Below are 16,018 nucleotides of genomic sequence, written 5' to 3'. Positions count from 1 at the left end.
AGAAGCATTTCCCCGAGGGTTTGGCTAGAAGCTCAAGGCACTGCTCTATAGGATCAAAGTTTAGAAACTGAATAGGAGTTGACCTCCTCACACAGCCCATCCATGTTCCCAGCAAGTGAGGAGCCCCTAATGAAGCAAGTCTGCTCATCACTGAAGAGTTAACAAATGAAGACAGGGAAATCTCAGCAGTGATGATTAGCAAAGTAAGAACAATAGAAGGGCTGGGAAGCAAGGTATCCAAGGGAGAAGGTCGATGCCTCTTTGAAATAGCCAGTGAGAGGGTTAAGATGGTGGAGGAGGGAAATAAAGCCACCATGGGTATGAGGAACTGTGAGAACAGGAAGGGATCAGGAGAAAGGAGGTCGGGATAAGGGCAAAAGGGAAGTTTCAGAGGAATAAGGTGGTAGATATGGAAGAAGATAAGAGACTGAAACTTAATTCCCTGGTGTGGAAGAGATGCCCAATGAGCCAGATACTTCAGAAAACCTGAGCCCCTGGGGTCAAAGATCAGAAGCCAGAAGCTGAGCATATGTTCACCAAGTGTGGGATTATCATCTCCTTGTGCCCCCATACTGGGTTGAGGCCAAGTAGCTGGAACCTAACCCTTCACAATCCCTACAGAACAATCTAGACTCCAACATCTAGAATGTTCTATCCTTGAATTCACTGTCCCTGGGATTCTTCCAGCTCTCATGCCTGTCAAATCCTAAAACCCGGGTCCCCCACCCCCACCCCACCAGCTGTTTTCTCCTTGCTGAATCCTGCTACACTGGTCAGCTACAAATTTATGTCATCTGGTCTCACCTGGGCTTTCCTAGATGCACAGCAATTCTTCCCTGATTAACCTAATGCTCCCCAAAATTATTATTCCAAGACTCCTTTGTCCCATTAGTCCCACATATCACTCCCCCTTATCCTTCAGTAGATAAACTGTCTCAATTTCTCAGAAGAACAACTTTAAGCTCACTCCATCACACATTGAGGCTCCTTTCGCACAGGCCCCTCCCTCTGGACCCATCTTCTTTGCTCCAGTTTTCTCCATAGATGTCAATCTTCTTTTCACTGTTCTTCCTTCTGCCCTTTGCTCTCCTCTGCTATCTTCTAGTAAATTCATCAAAGAATCCTCCCTTCTCTCTCTTCTTCATATTCTTCCCCCACTGGATTGAGAGTGGCCTATAAATAAGTCAATCCTTCAAACCACATTTGACCCTGCCCACCTCCCAAGTTGCATCTCTATATCCCAGAGCCTTGCACACAGTAGGAACTTAATAAAAGTGTTTGTTGATTGCCCTCTTCCCATTCACAGCCAAACACCTAAGAGCAATCTACTCTTACGGTCTCAACTTCTTCACCCACTCACTTCTCAACCAATACCTGGCTTTAGCCCTATCACCCTCTAGAAACTGAAAGCTCCAAGATTACCAGTGATTTCTTAATTGTTACATCTAATGGCCTTTGCTTATTCCTTATCTTTCTTTTCTCCTATTTCCTTTGCCAGGTAATCATCTATCTACTGCCTCCTTACTATCGTCCTCCAGGACTCTCTCTACAAAGTCTCCTTTGTATAATCAGAAATTCAATTACCTCTTTGCAGAAGACTCCCAGTTTAAATACGTAGCCTTAATCTGCCTCAACTACAGTCCCATGTTGCCAAATGGGCCAACAGACATTTCCACTTGGACATCCTACTTTTCTTAAAGTGAGCAGATCCAAAATGGAGCTTACTGTTTGGGAGGCTCTGAAGGAAAGTATGGGAGAGAAGAGTATTAGACTGACTATCAAACTGAAGGTCTACAGAGCTGTGGTGCTGACCTCATTGTTGTATGCCTGTGAAACCTGGACAGTCTACCAGTGCCATGCCAGGAAACTGAATTGCTTCCATTTGAATTGTCTTAGGAAGGATCTGAAGATCACCTGGCAAGATAAGGTACCAGACACTGAAGTTCCTTCTCAAACTAAACTGCCAAGCATTCAAACTCTGCTTCAGAGAGTGCAACTCTGATGGGCTGACCACGTTGTTTGGTACATTTGCCTAAAAGACTATTTTATAGAGAACTCACACAGGGCAAGCGTTCACATGGTGGTCAGACGAAGCAATACAAGGACACTCTCAAGGTCTCTCTCAAGTATTCTGGAATTGATTGTGTGACATGGGAGGCATTGGCACAGGACCATTCATCACATGCCCACATTACAGAAGGTGCTGTGCTCTCTGAGCAAAGCAGAATTGAAACAGTTTAAAGGAAACACAGAATGCACAAGTTTGGAGTACCCACTCCAAATGTTCACACAAACTATTTGTGCCCAACCTGTGGTAGAGCACTCCGAGCTCGTATTGGCCTGATCAGCCACAGCTGGACACAATGAATCTTGACTCAAGCATAGTAATGTCATTTTGGTCCTCTTCAGAAACAAATAACCAACCACCAACCATTTTTTCCCTAAACCTACCCCCACCCCAAACATCTCTATTTCTGTTGGGGGCACTAACATCTTGCTGGTAAACTTTGGAATAATCCTTTCTATATGTCTCCTAAGTCCAATCCTTCACAGTCTCATATTCATCCCCTTATCTCCATAAACACAGCTACCACCCGAATCCAGGCCCTTATCACTTCATACCTCAACTCTCAATGTTTCCAACCTCTTCTCTCTCCAGGTAATTCCCAAACTAACCTTCCTAAAGCACAGATCTAACCAGGTTAGACACCTTTGCCCAAAAGCTTTCAGTGGCTTCCTATTGCCTGTATGATAAAACACAAGTTCTTCAGTCAGGCCTAACTGAAGGTCCTCCATGGTCTAAATCCAACCTGCCTTTACAGATTATTTTCCATCATGGCCTTTATTTATCCACTCTACTCTCCAGCCAAACTGAACTACCTAAGCTGGTGAACTTGGCATCCCTTCTCCCAGTTCTGACCCTTTCTCAGGCTGGCCCCATGCCTGGCCCTTTCTTATCTCTACAACTTTTTGCATTCTCATCTTCCTTTAGGGCTCAGACCAGAAGCTATCTTCTCCATGAAGTCTTCTTTAACATCCTAGTTATGAATAGTCTCTCTATCCTTAAAATGGCCATAACTTATCTGAATACATAGTGGATCTTCTCCCAGTAAAACAGAAGCTCTTTGAAGTAGGAATTGTTTGATTTCAAATACTCAGAACCTGATGCCATGTCTTTATAGAGTGAGCGCTTAATAAATGGTTTGGACTGGGAGGGGTGGGGCAGGGGGGAGAAGAGAGAAGAAACCTTGGGATTTGGAAACAGAAGGCCTCACTTCAAATCCTGCCTTCTTACTGCTGGTGGGACCCCTCTCTAGTCCTCATCTATGAACGGAGATTGGACTGAAGGATTCTGGGAGTCCCAACCAGCTCTGGATATGCCATTGTGGGTAAGAACCACAACTACAAGGTCAGTATCTCTGACACACAAACTGGGGCATTGCAAATCCTTTAGAGCTGACATTCAAAATGGCCGAAAAATCTCTGAAATCCCCAACACAATTTTTCCTAAAGTTCACTTTCCTAATGACCAGATCACTATTAGATGCCAATGTAAGGACCATGAATTATCTCTAGCAGATTCTTGAAATCAAGTTGTCACAGGATCATAATCTGAAAGCTGAAAGGGATGTTAGACATCACCTTGTCCAATATTTTCATTTAACAGACGAGCAAACAGACTCAGAAAGGGCCAGTGACTAAGCAACATTTCGAGCACCAGAAATTCCAATGTTGCTCATACTTGCTTTGTTTTCTGTTGGTGGTAGTTGTTCTTTGTTGGTTTGTTTGGATTTTGTTGTTTTTTGTGGGGAGAGGCCAAAAATAGAAACGAAAGACACTTTACCAATCTATGAGAAAACTATGGTTTTGAAACCCCAAACAAAAAGATATCCATCAGAAACTACATCCCACCGCAACTAATACAGATGCCAAAATATGGAATAATTTTAGCAAAGAAACTATACAATTCATTTACAAATTATTCACTACAACCAGTTTGGATTTATACCAGAAATGCAAGGATAGTTCAACATTAGGAATGTCATAAACATAACAAACCACATAATTAATGACAATAATTTAAAATCACACGATCATACCAAGAGATCGAGGAAAAATACTTCAACAAAATACAGCAATGATACATGTTAAAACACTAGGATTCATTGGAATAAAAGAACCTTCCTTTGCTATGAACAAAAATATCTATCTGAAACCAAGGCCATTATTCATAACAAAGAAACACCAGAAGCTTTTCCCCAAAAGGTGAGGGATAAATAAAGAAAAGCTATCCATTGTCTTTACTATTCATGAGTTATAGGGCCAGAGGGTTAGAACCAGACCAATCACCTCATTTATAGATGAGGAACTGAGGGTCAGAGGTGAAATGACTTGTCCAAGCCTACAGAAGTGGCAAATACCAGGTCTGAGCTCAGGTCCTTGGACTCTGAGTCCAATATTCTTTCTACTGTACACATAGTACAACAGATTTTTGAAAGCTCATCCTATTTTCTGGCATGCAATTTCCATTTGTGCTGAACCATTACAAACCTTTCTGAATAACTGATTCACAAATGCTTATGATATTAAGGATACAGAAGCTTAGGGCTGCAGGGCTTTACAGGTCATGCAGTTCAACTATGACCAAATACAGGAATTCCTTCTAGAATGCACCTGAGGTGGGACTGCATACTGACTTCCAGCAATGCAAAACTACCTGCCCTCATGATTTAATTTAATTCAACAAGCGCCTACTAAGTGCCTACTCTGTGCAAAGCACTGTGCTAGGTGCTGAGCACACAAAGACAAAAATGAAAAATCGTTTTGAGGCTCAAAGAATTCAATCATTTCATTTTCAAACAATATCACATTGACTACAAAATCTGGCTTTGTACAATTTCTCACCATTGGCTTTATTTCAGCCCCTAGAGTCATATCAGAATGACTAGGCCTAGTGCCTTCTTCCACCTAAAAGCCCCTCAATGACTCCGGGCGGTCATGGTCACACTGCATCTTTTTGTCTCCAGTTTGAACATCCCCAGTTACTTCAACTAGGCCTTTACTGGCACTGTTTCATCATCTTTGTCACCTTCTTTTGGTTTATTACACCTGGTCAATTCTCCTCTTAAAATAGGGCACTTAAAATGAAAAACACCACACCCCTGGTCACTCACAGATGGCTATTCCCCTTTAGCGGGAAGGACAGTATATTTCCATGAATGCAGCCTAAGTGATTAACATCAGAGTACGGTGACAGTCACATTACATTAATGTTTGCAGGTAACTAAACCTGTGGTCCTCTTAATGTGAACTGTTCTCTGCCCATGGAGCCAAAGTTTTGGAGTTCACTTTTAACCTTATTTAAATTCTTGTTTAATTTGGCACAACGTTCCAACATGTCAAGATTTTTTATTACAACTTGATTCTCTCATCCAGTGAATTATGTCAGCCACGAATTTGACAAATAAGTCATCAATGTCCCTGATAAAAATATTTAACATAAAGGGACCAAAGAGTGGGGCATATAGCACACCACTTGAGACCTCCTCCCCCACCTCCATTCCATGTTAAAAACAATCCATTAAATCGATACTCTAAGAAAAGAGTCATCCAACCAGTTTCAAATCCACCTAGTATCCAGCTGGTATCCAGCAAACATTTCTCCCTATTAGGACACCATCCAAGGATATCATGAGAGACTTTATCCAGATGAAGTTCAGACATACTATGTCTATATCCTTCCTCTCCTCTACCCAACTAGTAATAGTGACCCTGTCAAAAAAGGAAATGAGGTTAATGTTAGGGAGTGAACGTGTTTGTGTATGTCTACCTATGTTTAAATAAAAATATGCATAGCTTATAGCTTTAAGACCTTTAACTAGAACTGGGATTCTGGGATTCTCTTTGGCTAACTTACTGCCCCTTTGAGATCATCAGTGCTTCGTGCACTGGGCTGCTAGGAGCAGCTTAGCCCCTACACACCTGAATAGCATTCCTCCTCCCCAAAGTCACGTCCCCCCCACCCCTCAATTTACTATCACCATTAAAGTTTATCAAACCAGACTTCCCAGTTCCTTCCCCTAGCTCTGGACAGTTCTAAGTAGGGTAACTACGGTAGAGGACAAGAATACAAATGACATCATCAACGCTTTCAATATCATCGTGGTTAACATAAAGAACGTTCTAAGGTCTCTACCTCAAGCAATGTCCCAGCCTATTTCGTGTCTAACAAAGCTGAACTAGAATATAAATTGTACTTGCCTGAGTGCTGGTTCCTTGAAGCAGGGAGCCCTGCAAAGCAAGAAGGAGGAAGAGGAAGAAGCAGTGGTCACAAAGAGCCAGCATGGCTTCATCAAGGATAGGTCATGCAACACTAACCTTATTTCCTTCTTAAACAGTGTTACTAGACTGGTGGATCAGGGGAATGATGCAGATACATAATTTACCTAGATTTTACCAATGCATTTGACAAGGTCTCTCATGCTATTCTTGTGGAAAAGATGGAGAGATGTGGGCTAGACAATCATACAGTTGGGTGGAGTCAAAATTCACTGAATGGCTAGAAGCAAAGACTATTTAATGGTTCCATGTCAATTTGGAAGGAGGTCTGGAGGGGAGGGCCCCAGGGAGGTGTGTTGGGCCCTGTGCTGCTTAACAACTTTATCAATGACCCAGATAAAAGCATGGATGGCATCCTGATCAAACTCGCAGATGACACAAAGCTGGGAGGGAGAGCTACCATGTTACATGACAGAGGCTGGATTGAAAAAGATCAGAAAAGACTAAAATGTTAAGCTGAATCTAATAAGATGAAATTTGATAGGGATCAATTTAAGTTATTACATTAAGTGGGGAAAACATGGCTGGGCAGCAATTTGAAAAGGATCTGCAGGTTTAATGGACTACAAGTTCAATATGAGTCAACAGTATGACATGACAAGCAACAAGCTAACATGATCCCAGCCTACACTAAGAATGTGCCCCAAACTAGGCACACAGCAATCTGGCCATGTGCTGCCCTGATCAGACCACATCAGAGGAATGGGCACCCCGTTTTAGGAAGGACAGTGATAAGCAGGAGAGCACACAGAGCAGGGCCAATGAGTGGTGACAGGACTGGGGATTATGCCATGGAAAGACCTGCTGAAGGAAGTAGGGCCCCGAGGCCTGCAAAGCAGAAGACTTTGGAAACAGGCGCACCATCTCCAAGTATCTGAACAGGCATCAGGAGGGAAGCAATCAGCTCTGCTCTCCTGAGCCCCAAACAACAGAATAAGAAACACTGGGTACAAGGTACAAAGAGGAATTTAAGTTTGATGGAAAAAAATCATCCTCAGAATCAGGGCAAGTCAACGAAAGACAGTGTGGGCAGCCTCAAGAGCAGGAGGTGTTCAAGAAGACGCTGCATAACCAATGGCCAAGTACATATTAAAGGAAATGGCCCTCTAAGGATAAGTTGGTCTATTCCTTCCAACCCTCAAATCTGTAACAGGAATGTTTTCTCATTCTTTTCTGAGGTAAAGCTGGTCCTGAACACAATTTTTTGGTCAATGTTTTATGAGCACTGGGCCTGGAGTCAGAAAGTCTTAAGTTCAAATTTGACCTCAGACACTTACTAGTTGTGTGACCCTGGGCAAGCCACTTAATTCAGTGTTTCCCAACTGAAAAATAGGAATAATAGCACCTCTCCCCCGACAGTTGTTGTGAGGATCAAATGAGATAATATTTGTAAAGCACTTAGCACAATGCCTGGCACATAATAGGGATTTAATGAATGCATATTCTCTCTCACCCCTCCCCCGTGATTTTTATCTTGTCCCTCCAACAGAATTTTTAATTTTAATATGCAATTTTATACCTGTATCCCCACAGTGTAAAATCTCACAAGTATTTATTAAGCACTATGTACCAAGCACTGAAGCAACTACAAGCAATTTTGTTACAGGAAAAATATATGGACCAGACCAACTCAAAGCTGCCAGAAGCACAGGGGGCCTCTGTGCAGTATATTCTATCCAATGTTTACTAGAAGTCAGAAAAAGGGATCAGAAATACAAAAATGAAGCCATGTTTGCCCTAAGAAGCTGATACAGCACATACACACATGAGTAAAATCGGGGGGAAGGAGGGGTGGAGGCAGAACAGGGACTAGGAGACACACAAAAGAATTGAGATTGCCCTCACAAAGAAAACAGCACCCTAAGCTAAGCCTTGAAGGAAGGGAAGGATTCCAGGCACATAGATGAGTCTAGAAAGGCCCGGAGGCAGGAGATGGAACATCAAGTAGAGAAAAGGATGTCACTGAGGTGGGCTAGACCACAGAACACGTGAGAAGAAATGGGAAATGAGGCTAGAAATGTAAGCTAAAGTCAGGTGGCTCTAAATGCCAAGCCTAGGACTTTATCTCCTAATCTAAAGGAAACAGAGAAGCTCCTCAAGCAGGGAGGGCCAGTAATCTAACAGTCTCACCTGTGCTTTAGTAAGACTATTTGGCAGGTATGTAGGATGGACTGGAAAGAGGAGACGCTAGAAGTGGGCGACCAGTGAAGATGCTTATTGTGATAGTGCAGGCAAGAAATGAGGAGGGCCTCTACCCAGAGGTGGCTGTCTGAGTGGAAAAAAAGGAAGAGATGGGAGACATATGGTGCAAGCGAAATCAACAGGACTTTGGCAACAAAACTGGATGACAGAAATAAAGCGGGTGGTGAAGTGAGGATGATGCTGAGATGAAGAAAAGTTGGGATGGAAGCTGTCGAAAGAGACTGAAATGAACCAACATCAAGGCTAAGGAGACATGTATGGGAAGCAGAGGGAGATACTCCAAGAATTCATTTAAGTGCATTATATCATCTTATGAAAACAGGAGCAGGGGAGCCGCATTTCAGAAAGGGATAAAAAGCAGGCTTTGTTTGGTTGGATTTGCAGTTATTTGGAAGAGCACAAAAAGGAAAGAGAGGCTACCGGGGGATATAATGCTAATAGTTCTTACTTTGCTCCCTTTTTTCTGCTTGGGAGAATGACCTTCACACTGCAAATGGCAGAACAAAAATGTCTAACAGGAGCAGTATAAGTGCTCTTAATGAGCTCAAGTGATCTGACCCAGATTAACTACCGCCTCAGGTAATGAGAATTCAGCCACTGTCAGTGTTGTCTGAGTAGCCATGGAAGACACAGGGCACCTCAGGGCTGCAGAAGTTAAAGGTTGTCCCATCATCTGTCTGCAAATTGTAGGCCAATGGTCGTGATTTCGTGACTTGGATTTCTGGGAAAATTCTCAATCTCTGGCCAAGTGATTACAAGCAGTGATTACAGAAAGCTAACGTGCCAGACTAACCTTTCTTATGAGAGCTAGGGAACGTCGAGCTTGGCAGGAAACAGCTGAGTGACAGAGAAGCCGAAAGAGGCCATCAAAGGGATCACAAGTCCCACAGACGGGGAGCTCTGCTCTGCTGTGCCCTGGTCGGACTACATCTGGAACAATGTGTTCATTTCTAAGTACCACATTTTAAGGAAGACCTTGCTAAGGACAAACAAGACAGGGAAAGAGACCTAAATCCACATCTTGAGGCCAGGCTGAAGAAGCTGAGGATACTTAACCTGGACAAGAAGACTCATATGAGATGTCTTCAAGCAACTGAAAAGCTACCACGTGGAAGAGGGATTGATTTGTTCTGTTTGGACCCAAAAGGCAGAGTTCCTAATAATGAAAACTGCCCTGAAGTGGAATGGCCTGTCCTCTTTGGAGATCTTTCAAGTTGAAGTTGGAAGACCACTTTGCAAGTACATTATAGTAGGAATTCCTTCTGGTTATGGGTTAGACTAGATGGCCACTGAGGTTGATGATTCTAAAATTCTCTGATCACTTACAAACCAGAGGGACTAGAAGAACTGTGAAGCACTAGACAAAATCAGGAAGTGAGAGAAGGGGCAACTTTAAGGGTAAGGATAACGAGTTTCATTTCAGACAGTGAATTTACAACTGTTCATTTGGAAATTAAATACTGGAAGGAGGTAAGAGCTAAATATGTAGTTTAAGGAGTAATTTGTATAGAGCTAAGAGGTGAACTTATGGGGACTGACAAGACCACCAAGAGAATTGGGCACACCACCACACCTTCTGGATGAGACTGAAAAGTAATGGGCAGACAGATAAGAATGTCACAAATGCCAAGGAAGGAGAGTACACTGAGAAAGAAAGAATGGCCACTATTAAAAGCTGCAGTATTAAAGAAGAATCAGAAAAGAATCATGGCTTTAGTCACTATGTAACTAATGGCAATAAAAACCAAATGCATATACTTTAATTCAAGACTGGACCCAGAGAAGACGAGAAAATGTCCTCCCCTACCTTTGTTGCAAAGATACAAGATTATGGGTATAAAATACTGCACAGAACATCAAACACTATTGATACTAGTTGGTTTTACTAAACTATTTTCACTTTTCCTAATTTTTGTTACAAAGGATGGCTCACAGGTAGGGCAGAGGGAAGGAATATATTCAGAAATGAAGGTGATATAAAAGTCACTCAAATAAACATTTATTAAGCACCTACTATGTGCTGGATCTGAATTATGCGCCAGGCATTGTGCTAAGTGTTGGGCATACAAAAAGAGGCAAAAGACAGACCCTGCTTTCAAGAAGCTTACAATCTAATGGGAGAGACAATATGCAAACAAATATAAACAAAACAAGCACTAGAGAATATTTATAGGAAATAATTAACAGAGGGAGGGCGCTGAAATTAAGAGCAGCTGAGGAAGGTTTCCTGTGAATAGTGGGATTTTATCTGGGGCTTGAAAGAAACCAGAGAAGCTAAGGGAGAGATGAAGAGGGAGAGCATTCCAGACATGGGTAGAGCCAGAGAAAATGCCCAGAGCCAAAAGATGAAGTTTCTTGTTTGAGGAAAAACCAGGAGCATAGGGTCCCTGGATCAAAGAGTACACCCAGTGAGTAAGGAGACCGGAAATGTGGGAAAGGACCAGGTTGTGAAGAACTCTGAATGCCAAGCAGAGGATTTTGTATTTGATCCCACAGGAGACAGAGATACACTCGAGTTTGGGTTTTGGGGTTTTTTGGGGGTTTTTTTTGTGGTTTGGGGTGGGGGCAGTGAGTAACAACAGGATCAGATTTGCACTTCAGGAAAATCAATTTGGCAGCTAATTGGAGTAACAATTAAAAAGATTTTAAAAAGAGAAATTTTAATTAACCTTGGAGAGGGCAACTTCAGTTAACTGGCAAGGAAAAAAAACCAAATTCCTAAGGGTTAAAAAGTGAGGACGTAGAAGGAGGAAGTATAGATAGCTTTTCAGTTGTTTGGCTCTGGAAGAAAGAAGAGCCCCCAAGATGAGAGCAGGGGGACTGACCCGTGGGGAATTTAAGGAAACAGAAATATTTTATATTCTAGGAAACTGGCCAAGAACCAAGAGGAGAATCCTCAGCAAAGGCCAGCTAGTTGTCAAAAGGAGACCAGAACGACAGCCAGGAACTTTGCCCCTCTTTCTCCTTTGTGTTATCTGTGGTTTACTGGGCTCCTCAACACCTTTCCCTTAGAATACAAGCCTGAATTCAGCCTGCCGGGTTTCAGGCTACAGATCCTCCCAGTCTCATACACAAGTCCTACCTTAAACAGGTACCAACAACTTCTCCCCAACAAGGCTTGATTAGAATCTATTTTCTTTTTTTTTTAAACAAGTTTTGTCTGTATCTGAAATTCCTTTAGTTTCATATAACTAAAGCTTCAGCATCTTTTTTTTTAATTAACTTTTTAAATACTGACTCAAGTTCTTTGTCTTTTCCCCCAAACCCTCCTCCCCTCCTCCCTTCCTGTTACTGTGGAGGGCATCCCCATCCTCTGTCAGGGGAATCATCCTGAACTCCTCACTACCTCCCCAGCAGCAACATCCCTTATCTCCTCCGACAACCTCACCACCCTGGTACAGACCCTCATCACCTCACACCTGGACTACCGCAGTAGCTGCTGGTGGGGTTGCCTGCCTCCAGGCTCCCCCCATCCCCTGCAATCCAGCCTCCATTTGGCCACAGGTCTATGTCACACCCCAGCCCACCCCCATTCAATAAATTTCAGAGGCTCTCTATAGCCTTCAAAAGCAAATACAAAATGCTCTCGTCTGACATTCGAAGCCTTTCACAACCTGGCTCTCTTCTCCCTTTCCAGTCTTCTTTCACCACACTCCACCAACACATACTCTTCCATCCAGTGACACTGGCCTCCTCGCTGTTCCACAAACAAGGCCATTCATCTCTCAGCTCTGAACATCCCCCATGCCTAGAACGCCCTCCCTCCTCTGTTCAGACTACTGACCTACCTGGCTTCCTTTAAGTCACAACTAAAATCCCAGCTTACAGCAGCTAGGTGGCGCCATAGTTCATAGAGTGCCCATCCTGGAGTCAGAAGAATTCTTCCTGAGTTCAAATCTAACCTTGGACACTTACTCTGTGACCCTGGGCAAGTCATTCAACCCTGTTTGCCTCAGTTTCCCCCTCTGTAAAATGAGCTAGGAAATGCAGTCTCTTTGCCAAGAAAACTCCAAATGGGGTCAGACATGACTGAAAAACAGCTGAACAAAACCCCAGCTTCTTCAAGGTTCCTCCAACCCCACCTAATTCTGGGGCTTTCTCTCTTTTGAGTATTCCCATTTTTCTTGTATCTAGCTCACTTTGTATATACTTGTTTGGATGGCGTCTCCACTCTTAGACTCTAAGTCCCTTTGTCTCTTTTTTTACCTTCATTTCCTAGCACACAGCAGGCACTTAATTAATATTTACTGATGGACTAAATCAAGGTTTGCAGGAGGAAATACATCAATCCCAATGTCTGGAGGTCCAGGGTCTCGTCTTCCAAGAAAGTCTGCCTTTGGAAGCTGGGAGCAATAATGGAATAAAGGGTCTTACATAAAAAAAGCCACTTCCCTTCTGTATCTCCATTTCTTCATTTGAATGAGTAAATATGCTCTCTCAATTCCCACCCAAATCCCAAATTCTATGATTTAAGGAAGTTTTATTATTCTGAGATGGGTCCCTATTCTGGTTGGTTGGTCGGTTGGTTTTTTGAAGATAATTGGTCTTTTATGTCTCACTTATTATAAACTACCAGATTTTGGCAATCTTGACCTGGGAGTATGTGGAAAAAAGCCATTTGTGGCCCCTCCCAGAGAGAAGAGAGTCTCATCTACAGTTCCTCAAAAGCCTTACCCTCAGGGGGCTTAGCACCAGGCAGTGCTGGGAGATAAGACAGCAATAAAAACCCTGAGCTCAAGGCATGAGTGCACTGTTAGAACTTTCCATCTTTCAGAGGGGTAATAAAACCCTTCAGCACTAGAGTGAAGTGGGTCACCTTAAGTCAAATCAAGATCTGGGTACAGCCACTGGAATCCACTACAAGAGGCCTTCATCCCCAACCTGGAAGTGGTGACCTGAGTCTGACAATGAGGCCGAGACGGGCTGCTTACAGGCCTTTCCAACAGTTTGGCTCCTCCTGGAGGGATCTGCTGCATACCAATGCCAAGAGGACATCAGAGCAAGGGGAAACAGACCCCTTGCTCATTTCCAATTGAACTGCCCTGAATAATCTTGCAAAAGAATTCTCTGGTTACTAGTCAAGAACAAACTTATATGATTCAAACCTTTTGAACCTACAAACTTTTGAACTCACAAAGCATTTATCCCAATGAGCCTGAAGGCTAAGCCACGGTACTAGAGAAGACAGGGTCAAAGGTTACCTGATCAATACTCCCAATACCACCCCCTCTTCAATATTTAGTCCCAAATATAAAATACCCCTCCCCCAAAAATGCAAAGTATGGCTTATTCTTACAGAAGGTTAATACGCACTAATTTTACAAAATTATTTCTGGATGAATATTTATGCTATACGAAGATATGAAAGAAGAGGGGCTGTCCCCAAGTTTATAAAGGGCTGTCATCAAACCTATCTTCCACTTCCGGGGGGGAGAATGAAGGAAATCAGCATTTGTTAAGCACCTACTATATGTTAGCTACTGGGCTATAAGCACTTTACAAATGAGGAAACTGAGGCAGAGATTAAGTAACTTGTGCAGGGTCACTCAGCCAGAAAACCATGGCAGGGATACCTACAGTTTTCCTAACCACAAAATCTCTCTGTACTGCTTGAATTTTTTTCCCAGGGTTTAATTTAAAAAAAAAAAAAGTACCTGAAATTTCACCAGGTAAAATTAATTTGAAATAAGTTATCTTTTTCAAATTGCAGATACTCCTGGGAAACTTAAGATGCTAGCCTTCAAAAATTAATGTGAACTAATTTAATCAGGCCATCAGGAGGAAAACAACTGCCTAGAAGAAATAGGCATAGGGAGAGGGCGGGAAGGTTTACAGCATTTGGAGGATGGGGCAAATTACAAAGAATACTGCAAATGTACTTGAGGCATAGCAGTGGACGGCCTGGAATAACCTAAGGGCTCAAGACTGCTGGCACTAGGTAAGTAGTAGATGGGAAAACAAAGGGAAAGTTTCAAAATTCTTCCAAAGACCACCCTTGGCCTTCTTCTGGCTTCTGCCATTACTCGGCTCCTCCATCACGGATCTGTAACTCTGATTAGCACTGTTTGTCTTGCATTTCAATCACCCCAACAAAAATCTTATTAACCATAAGCTGCTGAAGGCTGAGCTCTGGCAGCTTTCCAAGATGGAAGGGCTTCCAGGCTTGTCCCGACCATGGGCCATGTCTGCTGCCCAAATGTCAACCACAAGCAATGAGGGCAAAGAGGCACAACTGTAGGAGGCTGGAGCTCAACAGGGGGCTCAATAAAACATGCAAGTACAAAATGACCCTCCCTCCCATACCACCAACTCCCATTGGAAGGCTAGAGGAGAGAGAACAGACAAGGTGAATGATTCTTTAATTTTTAGGTCCTTATCCGCCGGCAGACTACTGAGGACGTAAGCACACATTCATATGGACATATTCCCTCTAAATAAAACCAGAAGCCAGAAAGAAACTAAAGCTAAATGGCAGGATGGCTCCTCTGTTTTCAGGGAGGTAAATACAAGAGTTGGCAGAGACTGTTTCTATCACATGCCAAAAGGCAACAAGAAATCATTTCATAGTACCTGGAGTGACCTTTCCTTGCAATGTTCATGGTGAGCAAAACTGACAAGATGACCTGAACCCTTTTCAAGCTGGCTTCCAACCTCATCAATCAACCGAAATTACAATCTCCAATGTTATTAATAGGGAGGAAAGGGAAAGAATAAACATCTATACAGTATCTCTATGCACCAGGCACTGTGCTAATAGCACTTTATAAACATTACCTCATTTGATCCTCACAACTCTGCCACGTAGGTGTTGCTCTGATCTCCATTTAACAGGTGAGAAAGCTAAGGCCAACAGGGTTAAGTGACTCTCCCAGAGTCATCCAGCTAGTAAGTAGTGTCTGAGGCCACACTGGAACTTGTCTTCCTGACCTCAGGCCCAGTGCTCTACCCACCATGAGCTCCCTCAATAACAGCCTCTTACTTGCCAAATCTGATGGTCTTTTCTCAGACTTCAAGCTTCTCAGCCATCTGTGCAATGTGACACCTGTTAACCCTTCTCTGGGTTTTCATAATATTCTCATCTGATTCCCCTCCTCCTGATCTGACCTCTCCTTCACCGGCTCCTCATCCACATCACATCCCCGCAAAGTTTCCTCCTAGGCCCTTTCCTCTTCTGCCCCTGGGTAATGTCCTAAATTCCCATGGATTTAATTTCCATTCTAAGCCGATGACTCACAGACAGACAGAGACAATGTATGTACATGCATCTACCCTAGTCTGCCCTTCAGCTTCAAGAGCTTCACTCATCATCAAAGGAGTCCTAGATATTTCAAACCGTGTCCTGGAGACATCACAAACTCCATAGGTTGATGTCATTATCTCTTTCCTCAAACTCTTAGCCCTCACTCTTCCAAATATTCCTATTTCTGCCAATCACACTGCCATTCTTCCAGCCTCACAGGTTTGTAACCTCAGCCTC

At 43.0% G+C, this 16,018-nt stretch overlaps 1 protein-coding gene across 1 annotated transcript in view; it reads right to left on the bottom strand.

Annotated features, from left to right (window-relative positions):
• Positions 1-16,018, bottom strand: part of CDK13 (cyclin dependent kinase 13) — a 113,040-nt gene that overhangs the window by 45,805 nt on the left and 51,217 nt on the right. The window contains exon 6 of the mRNA XM_036739691.1: positions 6,262-6,291. Coding sequence (XP_036595586.1) covers positions 6,262-6,291 — 30 coding nt within the window. The remainder of the gene's footprint in view (positions 1-6,261; positions 6,292-16,018) is intronic.

Source organism: Trichosurus vulpecula, chromosome 9, assembly GCF_011100635.1.
Source record: "Trichosurus vulpecula isolate mTriVul1 chromosome 9, mTriVul1.pri, whole genome shotgun sequence".
NCBI lineage: Eukaryota > Metazoa > Chordata > Mammalia > Diprotodontia > Phalangeridae > Trichosurus > Trichosurus vulpecula.
This window is presented reverse-complemented; position numbering and strand designations above follow the sequence as displayed.